The sequence below is a fragment of the Cimex lectularius genome, unplaced genomic scaffold (assembly GCF_000648675.2).
Source record: "Cimex lectularius strain Harlan isolate CLEC.00 unplaced genomic scaffold, Clec_2.1 scaffold228, whole genome shotgun sequence".
NCBI classification, from domain to species: domain Eukaryota; kingdom Metazoa; phylum Arthropoda; class Insecta; order Hemiptera; family Cimicidae; genus Cimex; species Cimex lectularius.
Window position 1 is genome coordinate 757867 of NW_019392949.1, and position 18215 is coordinate 776081.

General features: G+C 35.4%; 1 protein-coding gene across 1 annotated transcript in view; it reads left to right on the forward strand.

The window, feature by feature from the left end:
- LOC112127902 (potassium voltage-gated channel subfamily KQT member 1-like) overlaps positions 1-16027 on the forward strand; it is a 47423-nt gene extending 31396 nt beyond the window's left edge. The window contains exon 3 of the mRNA XM_024229451.1: positions 15660-16027. Coding sequence (XP_024085219.1) covers positions 15660-15962 — 303 coding nt within the window. The 3' untranslated portion in view covers positions 15963-16027. The remainder of the gene's footprint in view (positions 1-15659) is intronic.
- The last annotated feature ends 2188 nt before the right edge of the window (positions 16028-18215 follow it).

The window sequence follows — 18215 nt, forward strand, 5'->3', positions numbered from 1 at the left end:
CCCGGCCCGCCAATTGTAGCCCGCACAATTGTTAACGAGCGTACAAAATATTTTCCTCGCTAATTCTTAGCGCCGTTCCGTTTCTCAAAGGAAATCGATGATAATGCTGTCTGCGGCATTTTTACTGCGTTCATCCTTGATGATTGGAATGGCAGAAATGTCACCCAATCGATACGCTAACGACAATCGGGTCAAGCCTTACAACGCGCTCGTCAACGACGCACACTACTAATCTAATTCTATTGGATCATATCACACATATTTTTTTAAAGTACTGAATTGCCTGATGAACAGTTTTGGCTTTAATTTTAAAAGTCAAGCATTGTAGTTGTTTTTACGCAACAATCTTAACAATGTGTGGTGTTTGGCGACCGTTAGTTAATTTGTAGATCGTGAGAAGCGGTCTGGTGTCGTAGGTTTTAGAAAAACATTTTCTTTATCGTGCCAACGTTTCGATCTTTATTGAGAGCATCTTCAGGGCTCAAAGTTTTCCGTGTAGATGTGCCATTCTTGTGAGTGCACTCTCAACTCCACACACAAGTATGACACATGTACACGGAAAACAAACACTTTGTGCCCTGAAGATGATCTCAATAAAGATCGAAACATTGGTACGATAAAGAAAATGTTTTTCTAAAACCTACGTCACACCAGACTGCATCTCACGATCTCCAAATAATCAATCTTAGCAATTATAAATTTAGCCGAAACAACCTGGCCGTTGTACTGGAAAACGCAATCGGCATCCACGATCCTCGTGAATATTGACGAGGTCACCACTTCCTCAGGATCCGTGTTAGTAATTAGCGCGGAGTCTCGCGATCGGCAACGGCTGTGGTGTTGTTTGCCGCCTTTCAGCCTTTCAGCCTTTCAACACCTACCATTCGACCGATAGAATAATCGATCTCCTAAATGGCGTTGGCGTAGTAGAGAGAGGATTAATCTTGAATGAACGATTTGTTCTCCTACAAACGGTAGTCTTTGATTAATGGTTTTTCATAAAGAAACGCAATACCATGTGAATTTTTGTGTACTAAGACGATCTTCCAAAGAGATGCCCTGGCAGGCTTACATGATTTATTGACTCAGTTTTTTGTCCGTCAGCAGACATCGATTTTCCTTTAAATAAATTAAATTAAAAAATGAGTTTTTTTAATTATTTTTGTTTAAATCTATTTGTTTGATTATACCGTTCTATATTTTTGGGGCCAATGTTGTAAACCCAGCACTATGGAAATAATTCAGAACTAAAACTTGTAAACGTAGTAAGTTGCAAAAACATAAGTGTTTAGAAATTGCCAATATTTGATAGCATACACGTTTTGAGTAAAATATGACGAGAATGAGCGCTATAAATTCATTGCGCCCAATTCATCAAGGCACTCTGCTCGAACAGTAATTTGTTTATTTATTTTTACGTAGACACTATATGATATGATTATCGTCATCGATGATCATAATCGGAATATGGTTCAAGTTTGTATTTGTCAAGTTTATGTAAACATATTTTCAATAGTTGTTTCTTCAATTGATTTAAGCAAAACAATTCTGACAAGGAAAATTCCGACCAACTCATTTTGCTATTTTTAATATAGTTATTGAAGGTTGACTAAAAGGACATTTAACATTTTCTCGTTAGAGAGAATAAATATTTATTTTACATTAATAATTTATCCTAAGGGACTATTGGATCGATGTTAAGTAAACGTGTTAAGTTTTAACATCAATTTCCTTTTGGCAAACAATTACTTCAAGAAATTATTAATAATAATAAATAAAGTATATATTTTCATTATTTTATAGAAACCAATTTATAAAAGCCAACTTTTTACATACCCCATGTTCGGTATCTGTTCTACTACTATTATACTCGACCTGCAGTTGGCGTTCTTTGTTTTACATAAAAACTACACGAGCATCAGTTTGACTTCGTATAAAATAAGTTTATTGGCTGGTGGAATGGATTGGCTTTTTGACTTGTAAAAAAGCCGCGTTGCCCTAGTTCAGCCTTTCCGGTAGAAAATCTCTCCAAAAGATTTAATAGATTTAGGCAGAAACAAACACAAGATCATATCAGATTTGATTTTATACGTTCAGCGGTTTAAAATTTCAGCTCAATTTTACTAGAAATCAAATTAATTTTCTAAATATTTAAAAAAATTCAACTGCAAAATTAAAGCGTATTTAGTTACTTTATATTTTCTGTTGCATTTATCGTCCACAAGGGGGAAGATTCCGTATTTGATATTAAATATCGAGAGATTTCCTCGTTTGTGATGATCCGCGTGGAACAATAGGGAAAAAATTAAATCGAAAAGAGCATCGATACTTGTACCCCATACTTCACGACCTTATAAAAGAGACGACAGGACACACAGACTCACTGAAGATAGCTAAATGCCGAAACACATCTGAAATACCAACCCAGCAAGGATATGAAAGCTATAATGATCGGTAATGACCAAATTAGAATATATGAAGAACAGAACGGGTCCGACAATAGAGCCCTTCGATACACCAGCTGCTGTCACATGGTCTGCGGATTGCCGAGTGAAACGAGACGCAGAATTTTCTGGAAAAGATTAGAACTTTTAACAACTAGTTCAGTGAGAACCGAAAGAAAGTTGCTTCGGCATTCGATTTTCATTCATTTTCTGACTTAAAAAAGACAATTTTTGCCTGCAAGGATTAATTAGCTTTACAAATTAGTAAGATTGATATCAGCTAACTTTTTCTATTATGCAAACATTTTGAGTACGATATCAATTTACCTCGTTGCGTTTGACCTGTTCCGCATGCTAATGATTAATTATATCTTAAATAATTATATCCCTGAACATAGTATAGAGAAGTGTTTGATCTCGTTCGCCGTCAATTCAATTCTTGATTTCATTATGCATAAAATAATTAAACCGCCAGTTTCAATATTGTGAATCTTATTAGTTATTATTGTTAATTTTGCAAGTTACAGAAAAATACTTTCAAAGTCCTGTCGAAAAAGGCATTTATTTTTTAAAGCTCGAGGAAAAACTAGTGTATATTTTCTTATATTTTTTATTTGGCCTTCTCGTTTTTTAGTTTTTCTTTTTTAATGCCATTGTTAGTAAAATTTTAAGTAATTTATTCATTGATATAATTTATACTTAGCGTAAAAAATTGGTTTATCTGTTGTAGAACTGATAAAAGAAAACAAATCAAATAGAAGATTTAGCTTAGAAAGGGTCGAGTTAAAAAGTAAGAGCATAGGATTGCTTAATTTGCTTAACAAAATGGCATTAATTCTCTCAGTTAGTAGTCATCCATTTTGCTTAGACCGAAGATATCAAATTGGCATCGAACACGTCCAAAATTGATCTCCCGAACCGCAGCCACCGCCTCTTCAGCGATTTTGTTTCACGTATACCCCACGTTTCTTGGAAACTGTAGGACGAGGAACAAAATGTTTCCGCGGCCGGAGACGAGGGTTGGAATGAATAGGCTAACCCTATCAGGATTGACTGAAATATCCCGGCGGAGCTTGCAAATTTGGCGACAACTGAAAGCCTCTCCCGAAGGAAATACAGCCCCCGTCCGAAAAGAAAAAACCCTTGCAGACAAACCCTAAACTATTTAACCCCTTGCCCAAATAACTTTTTCTCAAGCCCATGAGAAACTCACAATAATAGTCCATTATACGGTTACTGAAAATTTTCTTTTATAAAAACATTGGCATCGAACACTTATTAATAAACCAGTTGTTAAGTTCAAATTAGGACGGAGTATGATAGAATTTTTAATGTTTATTTTTTTATTATTGGTTTATGAAAAACAAAAATTATAAAAACCAACTATGTACTAACACATTCAATCTCCGTAAAGTTATTGTGTTCAATGTCCAAGTAGGATTTAATTTTTAAATAAAGATCTAAATTTCAAAAAGAAAAATTCAGTTTTTCCAAACTTTACATTTTATTAATTATTATTATTTTAATTTAATGTTTTTAATTGCGACATATATTGCTTTTATAACTGTTGGTGTCCGTAACTGTCCAGTGATCAAAAAAATTATTATCTAAATGTGTGGTGATTAGTGACCGTTAATCGATAATTATTCAGAAACCGTGAGATGCGGTCTGGTGTGATGTAGGTTTCAGAAAAACATTTTCTTTATCATGCCAACGTTTCGATCTTTATTGAGATCATCTTCAGGGCTCAAAGTGTTTGACTTCTGTGTAATTGTGTCATTCTTGCGCGTCGGCACAGTCAACATCACACCAAACCGCATCTCACGATTTCTGAATAATTATCGATTAACGGTCACTAATCACCACACACTTTAATTTTATGTAAAGATGGTAGGTAATTCCATATTTTATTTTTAATATACTGATGTATCATTAAATAATAATCTAATGCTTTTTATTTTTTAAGGATCGTTAATATTTTTCTGTTATACCTTACATAAGTCGTATCGGCATAATTTTTTGTTGATAATATCTTTATCATTTTATTATATTTCCTTAAGTTACTATAATAATTTAATTTTTGTTTTACAATAATTTGTTCTAGTAATTTCTTGAGTAATTATTTGCAGTGAAAGTTTTTATTCAATTTTTTTTGTGTGGTGATTACAAATACTTTGATTGAATATAAAAAATATTTTTTGTATTGTATATTCCACATCGTACATGTATTTGTTAAATTTAAACAATGTTTGTAAATCTCAGGCTCTGAAGATGATCTCAATAAAGATCGAAACGTTGGCACGATAAAAAAAATGTTTTTCTGAATCCTACATCACACCAGACCGCATCTCACGATTTCTAAATAATTATTATCTAACACACAAGAAAGCGTACTGTAAAGTAAAAATTTATATTCCCAGAAACTTTAGTTTTATTGACATGATTGTTTAAAAATAAACCAATGATATCTTTTCTAAATATACCAGATAATTATTACCTTACATTTCTTGTTTCATTTTATGTATGTGATACATTTCAAAAGAAAGTTTTGGAAATTTGATGGCAGTTTATTACATTATTAACTAAAATAGAAATTTGTGTTTTTTTGTAAATTCAAACTTTCCTTTAATATCTAATATCAAGGATTCTTCTCGTCGGATTTTAATTATTTCTTATTTTGCGTTTTAATTTTTGTAAATGTTTCTATAATTAGCAGGGGTTAATGGGAGTTTCAACTGCAGCTTTGAATCCTGCAGCTTTTTGAGTTCATTGGGTTCTGCTGGTTTCGTAGTGTCTGTAGTTGTGGATTTTCTACATATGACTATTTCATTTAGGATTTTATTATGGATAGTTTTAAGCCTAAAACGTTTAAACAACCATCTTTACTTATTTCAAATGTCAAATTTATATCAAGCTGTAAAGAAGTAATTAATTAGAAGAATTCCTTTCGATCAATTAGTGTTCCTCACCATTTGCATAAAATATCGTCTACATAGCTTTTCCAGAAAAAAGGACGGATTTAATTAATTTGTTATATTATTTGAAAAGAGTTTGACGATAGTGGTATTTACAATAATTAGGCAATTTACAATAATTTGATAATAGGCGTATATTTATGATGTATATTATTACTTCTTTTTTTTTCAAAATCGTTAATAGATAATTATTCAGAAATCGGTAGATGCGGTCTGGTGTGATGTAGGTTTCAGAAAAACATCGTGCCATTGTTTCGATCTTTATTGAGATCATCTTCAGGGCCTGGGATTTACAAACATTGTTTATATTCAACAAATACATTTAGGATGTGGAAAAGTGAATTTATACAATGCAAAATATATTTTTTATATTCAATCAAAGTATTTCTGAATGTAAACAATGTTTGTAAATCCCAGGCCCTGACGATGATCTCAATAAAGATCGAAACGTTGGCACCATAAAGAAAATGTTTTTCTGAAACCTACATCACACCAGACCGCATCTTACGATTTCTGAATAATTATCGATTAACGGTCACTAATCACCACACATCGTTAATAGAGTTTTCCATAAGTTTTTGTTTTATAATTTGTTTTTTACATGCTTCAATACAGATATTTCTGAATAAATTAGTTAACTGAAATGACACTAAAACGCAGTTCTTTTTATGTTCTTTGGCTATTTCATCTATTCTAAAGAATTATTAAATGTGGGTTTGAAATTGGTGTGGGTTTTATTTTATCTACTGTTATTGAGAGTTTGTGGCACGAAAAATAATTATAAAAGGACCCTAGTGGCCTTATAGGTTGTTCTTTGTGGGTTTTGACAGTCTCCTACTACCTGATGATGAGCGTTTAATGCTTGAAATACGGCTCGTTATAAACAAAAACCATCATTTACAAAAAGTGAATACTCACGCCATCTTCATCATTTCTATTATCAATTCATATCTCATTACTTTTTGACGTATTTTTAATAAAAACGTTATTGTTTTTCTTTTATGGCGAGAATGCATGCAAGTCATTCAAGCGAAACAAAGAGAATACGTCATCCCTTTGATCTGAACTGGATTGTTAGATAGCCCGATATAACAATATCGTTAAAGCAACAACTCGGAAGTCAAAATTTTACCTTATTTCCTGCCCTTTTATAATATCATTCCAACTAAATCTGTCTGGTTATTTTTATATACAAATAGGGTGCAGATCATTCAATTAGAACCGTTAGTAAACTTAAATGTTGAACATTGTGCAAAAAATGGTCAACACTTACAAAGTTTACCTCGCGCCATGAAACCAGACCGATATACTCAAAATATGGGTACAGAACAATCCCGAAACTATGATAATGTTTAAGGTATTAAAGTGATAAAAGAGTTCACTATACGTTAAAAGCTGAACATAAAGTACATTTTAAGTTGTTATAAAATTTACAATATAATGAGTTAGAAAATAGTAGAATTATTATCGGGATTTTTAAATTATTATTATATAATAAATGTATAATATAATTATTGTAAGTCAATAGTAACACGCATAATTTTAATTTATTGTTAATGAACGTTTGTCCTTTTCTGCACTAGTGGTATTCACGATCTTTGGGTTAACCCTGTTACCTCTGTTCGGTCCTGTTAGATCGAGAAAAATGATGACGTAGAGTTTTAGGAATCGGATAGTTAATATTGCTCGATCTAACGTTAGGTCCTGTTAGATTGATAAAAATTATGAAGTAGACTTGTTGCTCGATCTAACAGGCAGGGCCAATGTCAGATGTTAGGTCGAAAATGTAGTCACATTGCTATCCGTTAGGGCGTAGGTAACCAACATGGCGGCCATGAATTGAACAGCTGTTTTTCTTTAACGTAGTTTTAATCTTAAATACGCATTAATTAAATCAGACAAATACATTTCTTTTGTTAATTTCTGACTTGTCCTTGTACTCTCATACATAATATATACATCCCCTATCCGATAAAGTTGTAGGCTGTTAGACGTTAGGATAAAAGCTAGGTATGTCGGCATGAATTGCCGATTTGTTGGTACTTTTTGGGTGCATAGATGCCATTTTGAATGAAAGAGTTGATTAATTTTCCTTTTTGATTAACTTATGGCATCTTTCAGTTTAACATAAAAGAAAACCAAAACAAACAACAACAAGTTTTCAAGGGCTGTTATAGCTTTATGTTTGGTTCTGCCAATCGCCACGCGCAGCATTGCGGAAAAATTAACGTTTAACATGATAAGAAAAGAAGGGGGCGTTTACGATCTTACTGGACATTTCTCTGTTTGAGTTAACATCTTACCCCTGCTATCTACAGTAAAGGTTTCAAAATTGCTTGTTGAAAAAGGGAAAGTGGGTTAGGAGAGTGGTTGATACAAAGATATATGACATCTGGGATCTGGAAACCGTTTCCGTATATTTATAACTATCCGCGTAAGGGGGACCGCGGTAGCCGAGTAGTTAGCATGAGAGACTCTCACGCCGCGGTCGTGGGTTCGATTCCCACCGTCGCCTCTGGCCCTTTTTTCCCCGATAACCCCCAATTTGAACACACAAGAATTCGTACTATGGCTAATATGCAAGATCATAAGGCCAATAAAAAAAAAAAAAAAAAAAAAGTAGTGACTATCCGCGTGGGAGAAATAGGAACTACTTTATCAAACCCCTTCTCAAGAGCCCTTCCGATGATGTCAAATATTTAACCGAGGCGTAGTAAAGTCTGTTAATATTAAAGGGCTTATGTAATGTTTTGGCCACTGGAGCAAGGAGAAAGGCGGTGAGCGTATCTCCAACGGCTTTCAACCCTGGAAAATTCATTTCACTTGTTTTTCTTTCAGCCCGATCAAAAGAGGTTTTTTCTATCTCTTATAACGTGGTGATTTTAATTATATTAAAAAAACCTTTAAATAAAAAAAGAGACAATGCGAATTTTAATTACAATTTTTAGAGTGCAATAGCGCCCACATTTTTTCCCATATCCGTCGCTTTTACAATTATTCAAGTGTAAAACAAAAAGTTATGCTGGATGGACACATGAAAAGGGTCTGCTAGTGCTCTATCTATATTATATAATATGCTAAAAAATTTACTAAATTCCAATACGACAACTGTAAGTGTGTAATTTATGTTAAAATGTATATTGCGACTCTCCTTTCCCTTGGTTAATAATAGAAGCATAAACCGCTCAAAGCAATTACTTTTTTTCTGCCAGTATTTATAAGTAATTAGAAAAATATCCTTTGTAAAAGAAATATTAAAATTTATATTTTAGGTTCTCGCTTAATTGGAGCATGTAAAGCACGGGATAGGTGAAAAAGTTCAGATTTTTCCCCATAAGCCCAGCAAGCTTTTATTTTACGTTTTTCTCTTGACGTTTGACTAATCGTTCCAATGGTAACCAGTTCCGAACGATTGTTTATGTTAAAAACGAATCCTGTTTTCTCCACGTTACCCGTCTCGTTACCAGGGTGTTTCTGTTTGAGATTTGCTTTCAAAACGTCGTGATAATGGTATAATTGTTAGATGATAAATGGCGGAGGGTGTAAAGTGGATTCTGTATAGCAATTCAGTAAAACAGTGATCACTGGTAAAGCCAAATCGGCCTCCGTTAACTACCACCTTATTTCACTCACAGATAATCCCGCTAATTGAGGTTATGGAATGATTGGCATCCCGTATAACTAATGTTACTTAATAATGAAACAATCGATTCTATCGAATAGGGTTTTCATATTGATCAAATAATTTCAATTTATTGAGGAAAACTCGCCAACATTTCGCTATCATCTCGCTTAAAGCCTACCGATCTCTCCTTCTAAATACAAAATATCTTATTTTCAATACTTCTTTCCTTATCACAACCTTTCGAAATAATAGCGATTGCGTTACATGCATAACATTAATATGTTACAAATGCAAAATCTGTTTTCAAAAATCTTCTGTTTAAGACGCTTAAAAAAATCACTACACTTTCTTTTTTGTAGAACTTTAAGTTTCAGTAAAGAGTAGTATTTAGGGAACGATTTAGTGATAGTTAAGAGATCCTGAGGTGCGGTTTGGTGTGTTTTAGGTTTAGTAAAACATTTTCTTAATCGTGCCAACTTTTCGGTCATTATTATGATCATCTTCAGGGCCTGGGATATATGTACATAATTTAATCAATGTTTATAAATCCCATACTCTGAAGATGATCTCAATAAAGAACGAAACGTTTGCGCGATAGGGAAAATGGTTTTCTAAACCTTCATCGCACCAACCTCATCTCACGATCTCTAAATAAACTTTAAGTTTCAGTTTTGGACTGTTTTTAATATTGAAGTTTTTTTTTAAGAAATCTTTTTCTTTTTATCTTTACTAAGAGTTGTTTTTATTTTTTTTCTATGTTTTTATATATATATATTATTTATTAACTGTAGTAAATTAAATTGCACACTACATAGTAATTTAACTTTTTTATTTTTAGTTTATTATTAGTATCTAAATTACTTTTTTTAAATGTTATTACAGTTTTAAAGGAAAACTTTTTTTGGCTCTCGTGTTGTACAACCCATTCGATGGTTCGATTCCCACCGTCGACCCTGGAATTTTATTCACGAATATTTTTAAAATTATGTCGTTGCTCTTAAACGAGAATTTCTCCCAAAGCATAATTAGTAAGTCTTCTTTCATTATTTAAAACAACATCAAACACTCCCAGAACTTTTGAAATGAGATTCCCTGAACCACTCAGCAAATCTAACTGATCATGGATTTTTAAACCTATTTTATACATCATTAAAACGTTAAGCGGTCTTAATATTACTGCAATGGTTAAAGCACAATTCTTAAAAATTTAAACTTTTATGGAAAAAAGGAAGGACTCTCTAGTTTAGTGTATAATAAGTACCTGCATCAAATTAATAAAATATATAACAATATGCAATAAAAATGTGTGTTCTAAAACTAGCTTTGGAGCACTGCATAATTTTTTGGTAACAGGTAATTTATTTTTTTATAGAAAAAGTGTTTGAGTTCCATTTGTAGGTATTAGGTTATAATAATGTACAGCGATCAATACAGCATCTGTTTTCATGAGAGGTTTCGTACGTTTTAAGCGAAAAACGACTATAATCATGAACTTGTTGGTAGAATTCTGGCTGAAACGGTAATGGTTAGGTGATGGAGAATTAGGTTTTTGCCCACGCCGGTATCTTTGGCCTTTGTCGCTTTTGTGGGGTGGGTTCGATCCGGGCTTTCTTGTGTGACCTTTCTTATTAACGATTTCGTTTTTCAGAAAAAGTCCTGAAGTTTTTTTATACGTAAACCTTTGTGACGTTAAATCTTGAAACCTCCGCAGACCTGCTTTTTAGTTTTACTCTACTTTATTTTTCGAACGTCCAGAAACTTTCTTGCTACACTGAACAATTAACCTAAGTCACAGCCACTGAGAGTATCAACCCGAACGTTTCCTGGCTCGTACAGTAGCGGTTTTTGGGAGAAAAAATGACCTTTTATATCTACCTTCCAGGGAAAACATAGGCTGTTAGTCTCTTTTTTTCTCAAATCCCTTATCGAGGATCTCTATCCAATACTGTTACAAATTTCAATTAATTAATCTTTATGTAAGGCATTGGTTGAGATAGGAATGTCTGTGTCACGAGCGGGATTCGAACCCACGACCTTGAAGAAGAAGAAGAAGAAGAAAAATAACTTTATTCTGGGACTGGTGTCCCCTTAGAATAATTTACATGAGACAAAATATAATAACCTTCTATGAAGTCACATAATTTAAAAAAAAGGAAAAAAAAGATAGATAGAAATCGTGGCACAATGTATGCCAGTAAGGCGGGCCAAAAGAGAAAATTACGAGGTATATTAAACAAAGACAAAAATAATAAATGTTATCGTGAGGTCTCTGCTTGGAGGGAGAGGAGGTGATTATAAAGATGGGATTTAAATGAGGAGAAGGAGGCAGCGTGACGAATAGATAGGGGAAGGGAGTTCCAGAGTTTAGGGGCTCGGATCAGAAAGGATCTTTCGAAGGTATGGGTTGTATGTTGCGGAAGGATAAGGTCGATTGGGGATGAGCGGGTTTTACGGGTGTGATGTGAGGAGTTGAATTGGAGGGATTGGATGATATAAGGAGGACGACGAGTGTGGATGGACTGGAAAAGAAAGCAACCTAGGAAATACTGGGCACGGAAGGAGGGGAATAGCCAGGAAAGTTGGAAATACAACCCCGACACCCGGGATCCCCGAGGGGTGCCGTACACAAATCTTACGCAACAATTGAAAATACGCTTCAATCGCGCGTTCTCCCTCACCGAGAGACCACCGTATGCCACACAGCTGTAATCGAAGAAGGGAAGTATAAGGGAAGATACAAGGAGTTTGCGGGTGGAGAAAGGTAATAGAAGCCAGGACCGACGGAACAGGCAGAGGGAGGCGATGGAATGGCGAGAAATTTGGGAAATGTGAGAATGCCAGGAAAGGTTTTGATCAAAGACTACTCCTAGGTTTTTAACCGAGGAGCAGAAGGGGATGGGGTGGTTATTTAGCATGAGAGGTGGGATGCTGGGGAGGGAATTGAGGAGTTGCTTGGACCCGATAATTATGGCGGTGGATTTGGAGGGGTTGAGGACTAAGGAATTTTTATGGGCCCATTCATTGATGGAGTTTAGATCTTTTTGGATCTTGAGAATGGCCGAGTAAAGATCAGAAGGGTGAAAGGATAAGTATATTTGGGAGTCATCTGCATACAGGTGATAGTTACATGATTGGATGGAGTCGGGCAGATCATTGATATAAATGGAAAAAAGGATAGGAGAAATGCTAGAGCCTTGGGGCACCCCAGATTTTAGAGGGAGGAAGGAAGAGATAAGGCCATTGGGAAGGAAAACAGCTTGGTGGCGATTAGTAAGGTAGGAGTGGAACCAACGGATGGTGCTGGCGGAGAAGGAAAAAGATTCGAGTTTAGACAAGAGAGAAGAGTGAGGGACAGAATCGAAGGCTTTAGAAAAATCAAGAAGGACAAGTATAGTAACTTATAGTAAGTATAGTAACTCTAGACCTTCGGCTAGATACGCCTGCTCTACCACTTGAGCTATTGTGACTTCGATCCACTCGGACACTAACTTCCCATCTCAACCCCACCTTATGAATTTTCCCTCCTTTGACTATCACAAATGTTTAGAATTGGCCAAATCTAGTGAGTTGATCTACACTCAGATTTCCACAAGCACAAGTATGTTTAATTTGAGATAAATTTCAATGGATTGTGTTTGAAGTACCTTAGATGTTTAAATGCAGATATGAAGCGCTGTACCTCGTTGAATCGCTTCTGGAGTTGTGACGACTGTTCTACGACTCATGGGTTGTGAAGAATGTTCTGTTAATAATTGGACGATCTTGGGGGAAATTAGTAAACTACACTTAGGAATTAGGAGGAACATTATTTTATCAAAAGAAAATCTAATTAAATTATTAGACGATTAAGGATCCTTCATACAATATGTCCGTCAAGCATGATCTGTAGGTACGATTTTGTACATGGCCAGTCAGGTAAAAACACAACAAAAATAAATTTAATTGCATCATATCGGTTTCATTTAATATCATAATTTAATAACTCGAGAAGGTTCGATTTTGTTTAGCATTTTATTCATAATTTGTATTTTTGTTTTTTTTTTAAATCCCGTCTGTATATGCAATCCTTGTTTGATGATAGATTGTAATGAGCTCCGACAGACGTTTAAAAACCATGTCTTATACAGAACTAATGATTATTATAAAAAATATATGTGTTTGATATTCTTGGTCCATTTCAAATTATAACCTTTTTTGGAGAAAAAATATTACCTCAGCCCCAGTTCAACTTCAAAATTTCTAATACGACCCGATACATCGGATATATCATTTTAAAGGTCTTTTTACGCTGAAAATAATGTGCAATCGGATTTTAAATGTGTCAAAAAATGACAAAATTATGGCAAAAATTTTGAAAAACGCATTTCGTTTGTTTCGTTATTAATTCAAATAATTTGTTTCTTCATTAAAGTAAACATTAATTACCTTTATTGTTTACATTCTGCCATTGTTTGTCAAACTCGCATTATTATAGGAAATATTAATTTCTAAAAGTAAAAAAATTTACAGTATTCGTTACGTACAGTATTCTATAAACAATGAAACGAAGAGCACTTTTTCCGGTTAGCAGCGTCCGACTGCTGTGTTGGTAGTGGTGGTATTGCGCGTCGTGAAGTCCAAGAAAATTCCTAATCGCCACACAGTAAACCATAAAACGTTTATTCATGTTGTTCGCAATAAGAGGACATGCGGATCAGTTGCTGTTCCATCATCAAGAAACCGGCATAGTAATTTCGACGAGGAGATGAATTTTTACTATATCTATCAATTAATTAAGGTTTTTCGTTGAGATAAAAAATTGAGTGCCACGAGCGGGATTCGAACCCAAGACCTTCGGTTAAATACACCGCTGCTCTACCACTTCAGTTATCGTGACTTCGAACCACTCGTGACATTAACTTTTTTATTTCATTAAATTCACTATTTTCGTGGTCCGCTTGCCCAATTAATACTTTACAATTAATTAAGGTTTTTAGTTGAGATGAAAAAAAGTTAATGGTACGAGAGGGATTCGAACCCACGACCTTCGGCTTGATACGCCGCTGCTCTACCACCTGAGCTATCGTGACCTCGATCCAATCGGACATCAACTCCCCATCTCAACCCCACCTTATGAGTTTTTCCTCCTTTTGCCATTTTTCATTTCAACTTGAAAGAAGTATTTGGTCAATAGGCCCCCGAAATATAATGGATTTAATAAGTAAAACGAAGCATATCTTCACTAAAGCTCTCCGTGCCTATTTCATTTGTCGCCAAGAATCGAATCCTGATTACACGACATTTGAAAAATGGCAAAAAGGAGGAAAATTCAAAAGGTGGGGTTGAGATGGGGTGGTGTCAAGTTGTGGAGCAGCGGGGTATTTAGCCGAATGTCGTGGGTTCGAATCCCGCTCGTGGCACTAACTTTTTCATTTCAACCAATACCTTACATAAAGATTAATTAATGGAAAGAAGTATTTGGTCAGTAGGCCCCCGAAATATAATGGATTTAATAAGTAAAACGAAGCATATCTTCACTAAAGCTCTCTGTGCCTATTTCATTTGTAGCCAAGAATCGAATCCTGATTACACGACATTTGAAAATTGGCAAAAAGGAGGAAAATTCGAAAGATTGGGTTGAGATGGGGTGATGTCAAGTTGTGGAGCAGCGGCGTATTTAGCCGTCGTGGGTTCGAATCCCGCTCGTGGTACTAACTTTTTCATTTCAACCAATAACTTACATAAAGATTAATTAATTTGAAACTAGATTAAAAAAATATTAAACAAGTATTTTTTTTAAATAGCATCATTGGTTCAAGAGAAATTCAGCGGGGCCATCTAAAAAGGACACCCTGTATATTATGGATATAAATAGTACACACAGTGTAAACAGAATTTTTGTAAATAATAATGCATTTTCTATTTTACGATTTTCAACCTAATGTTTTATATGTTGTGAAGACATTTTTGGACTAATGATTTTGCTGCGTTTAGGGCTTGCTATTTGTTAATCTATTTACTATAGTATGTTTACCTTCTATTCTTTTTCTATTATATGATGATGTTTGGCTTTTTTGAGTGTCGATCGGTTTAGTTGGCCATTTTCCAACTGGCACTAGTTGTTTCCAACGATGTTGTTATTGCCATGCTGATTGATGTATGTTGTCTATATTGTCTTTATGTTATATCGTTTTAAAGACTAAAGAATTTATATACACTTGTATTTCCAGTTTGTGCTGGAATTATTACTATTTGGAAATTTCCAGTTAATTAATCTTTTAAAAAAAATTAATTTTTATTTGTATACTATTAAAGCAGGCTATGGTGACTGAAATTTCTCCTGTTGCGAAATGGAACGTTCAATTGTCCACGGAATTGTTCTCTTTATTTTCAGTTCAAATCATATTATAAGTAAATATATCATATTTACGATGTGAAATCCTTGATTATCTTTGCCCATGCATTTAGATTATTCAAGTAAGCTAGATTACAAAACAAAGTATGCAATATAAATTTTGCCACACATGAGAATTTGTCCTATAAAATGAACTAACATTTTAATAGTAACTTTCGTGTGGCAAAAATATTTTAAGAGCTTTTTTCGGAAATTTTGTGACATTTGAAATTGGATGGAAGGAACGTTGGCGGAGGAGACCGCGTTACTGGGATGCACACCACAAGCGAGTGCCGACCCCTATGAAGAAGCGGAGGGCCCGGAGATCTCCGACGAAACAGGAGTCCGTGGACGACCCGCCCCCGGAGCCGCCTCCCCGGGGGGTGCCGGACCCTTACTATCCCATCTACCTCCCCATCGACCAGGCGTTCAAAGCGAAATACGTTTTCCACCAACGACGCGGAAAGACTTTCCAGGAACGCCTCTACGTCTTCCTAGAGCATCCCGGAGGCTGGCTTTGCTTCGTCTACCACTTCACCGTGTAAGTAGCTTCATATTTGCAAGCAATTTCTCACTTGAAAAGCATGGTTTAAAAATAAAACAATTTTCCCTTCACGCACAAATAAGCATGTTTTTTACATATTTTATTAGACTTTCATTTGAAAATTTCTTATAATATATAATGTTTTATTCTTTAAGTTTTTTACTAGAAATATTATGCATTAAATAGTCATAACAAAGCGTTCCAACCTCCAAAGAACTAATCGAAAATCCTTCGAACAACCGCTGTTCTCAAAACTACTAAACACCGGACCCTCATCCCAACTCCCTAATTATAAGACAACAAAATTACCCATTTGGTTTAATTGATTCTTATTTTTTATGCAAAGTATGGTTTAGTCGAAACATTAGTGGCAGGACTCGAACCAATGACATCTGGATCACTACCCCGGTGTCTACCACTGCGTTCTCATGAATTCAGGATCGCAAGACGCCAACTCTACATTTTTTTGCATCTCCCACTTATTTGAATAATAGGATCAAAAAGGGCGTCGGTATCCGCAACGGTTTAGGCGCTGACACGGCGCTCATCACTGTACGGTGAAGGTTCCGGGTTCGAATCCAGCGGCCACTACTTACAAATGGGCTTTTTATCAAAAACACCGGCACCCAGAGAGTTGATATAACCTTTGCTGTTGCGAACCCTCGTAAAAAAAATTAATTTTAAAAAATATTTTAAAAAACGCATAAAAACATAAAACCAGAAAAAAATTGGATCAACAAAAACCATATATGTTATAATTTTTTTTTCCGGCCGGCTAGCTGCCTGGGCTATTGCCGGCACCTCACATTTCTTCCACCTCACATTTTATAAATTTATTTATTTTTATTTATTTATTTATTAATTTAATTTAATTTTTTGTTAAATTAGCGGCGATCTTTCTGGTTGTGTTCTGGGACGTTATTTCTACATTTTTAGCCCTCCCACACGTGGTGAAAAGGCTCTGAAACTATCTCATTCACTAACATTCAATCCTAGCCTTGCCTATAGGCGGGTTTCAGAGTACTCGATATTCCTCTGAAGACCCGCCCTCGTTCACGCTAATAAATACATCCATACATTATGTACAATTAAAATTACAATTAATCTAAAACGTTAACCTAGGTGGTGGGTTTATGGGGTACTTGATATTCCACCATAGACCCACCCATGCATACACTACTATCGCACTAATAAATACATTCACTCAAACAGTAACCAATCATTCTGTATTTACAAATTAAAAAATGCGGAGCCACTGGCGCATTTAATGTTACAACAGTGCCTCCGCCCATTCACTCTAAAAGATATTATAGCCTAATACTAACCTAAATCGGTGGGTCTGTGGAGTACTCGATATTCCTGCACAACCCACCCATACACACTCTTTCGCGCCAATAAATACATTCTTTCTACCAAAAACACACAAAGAGATGTCTATCCTAGTTTGGAGGGTCTGTGGGGTACTCGATATTCCGACCACTACCCACCCATACACTCACACATTCTCGCCAATAAATACACTCAATTCAGGAAGGGAAAATGAAACCACATGTGGAGAAGCCTTAAAGGCAACCATATGCATTTATTTGCTTCAGATATTTGATTACTTTCTTGCTGTTGTCATGGCTGTGTTGCAAAACCTCTTTCAAGCTCGAGGAAAGGCACACTTTGTTCTGTGCGGCGCCAGTAGTTCGCATTCGGTTAGTAAATGTTTAACAGTTATTTGTGCGCCGCACAATGGGCATCTCCGTGGACTTTTCCTCGCCAAGAGATGACCATGCGTCAGTCTAGTGTGGCCTATTCGCAGTCGGGTCAATATTATTCTCTCTGCTTTGCTCATACTATCCATGGCCCACGGTTTGACCGACTGTTTTAGTTAGTTCTTTTAGTTTGTCGGTCATTTTGTCCCAGCGGTTCTGCCAATCTTTCCAGCAAAGATTCTTCATATATTTTTTGACATCCGCTGGGCTCACGGGAGTTTCCGGGTCATGTGGCATTATCGCTGCTCGTTTGGCAGCTTGATCGGCATTTTCATTACCTTCTATGCCGACATGGCCCGGTATCCAGGCAATAACTACCTCTTTTCTTTGTTCGTGTATTTCCCTGATTTTCTCTTGTATTGCCTGGATTAGTGGGTCCATGGTGAAGATATTACGGATGGCTAAGACCGCACTGAGTGAGTCGGTGCATATGACATATTGGTTGCTCCCAATGTGTTAAGTTTCACTCAGCGCGGATGATATGGCGGTCAACT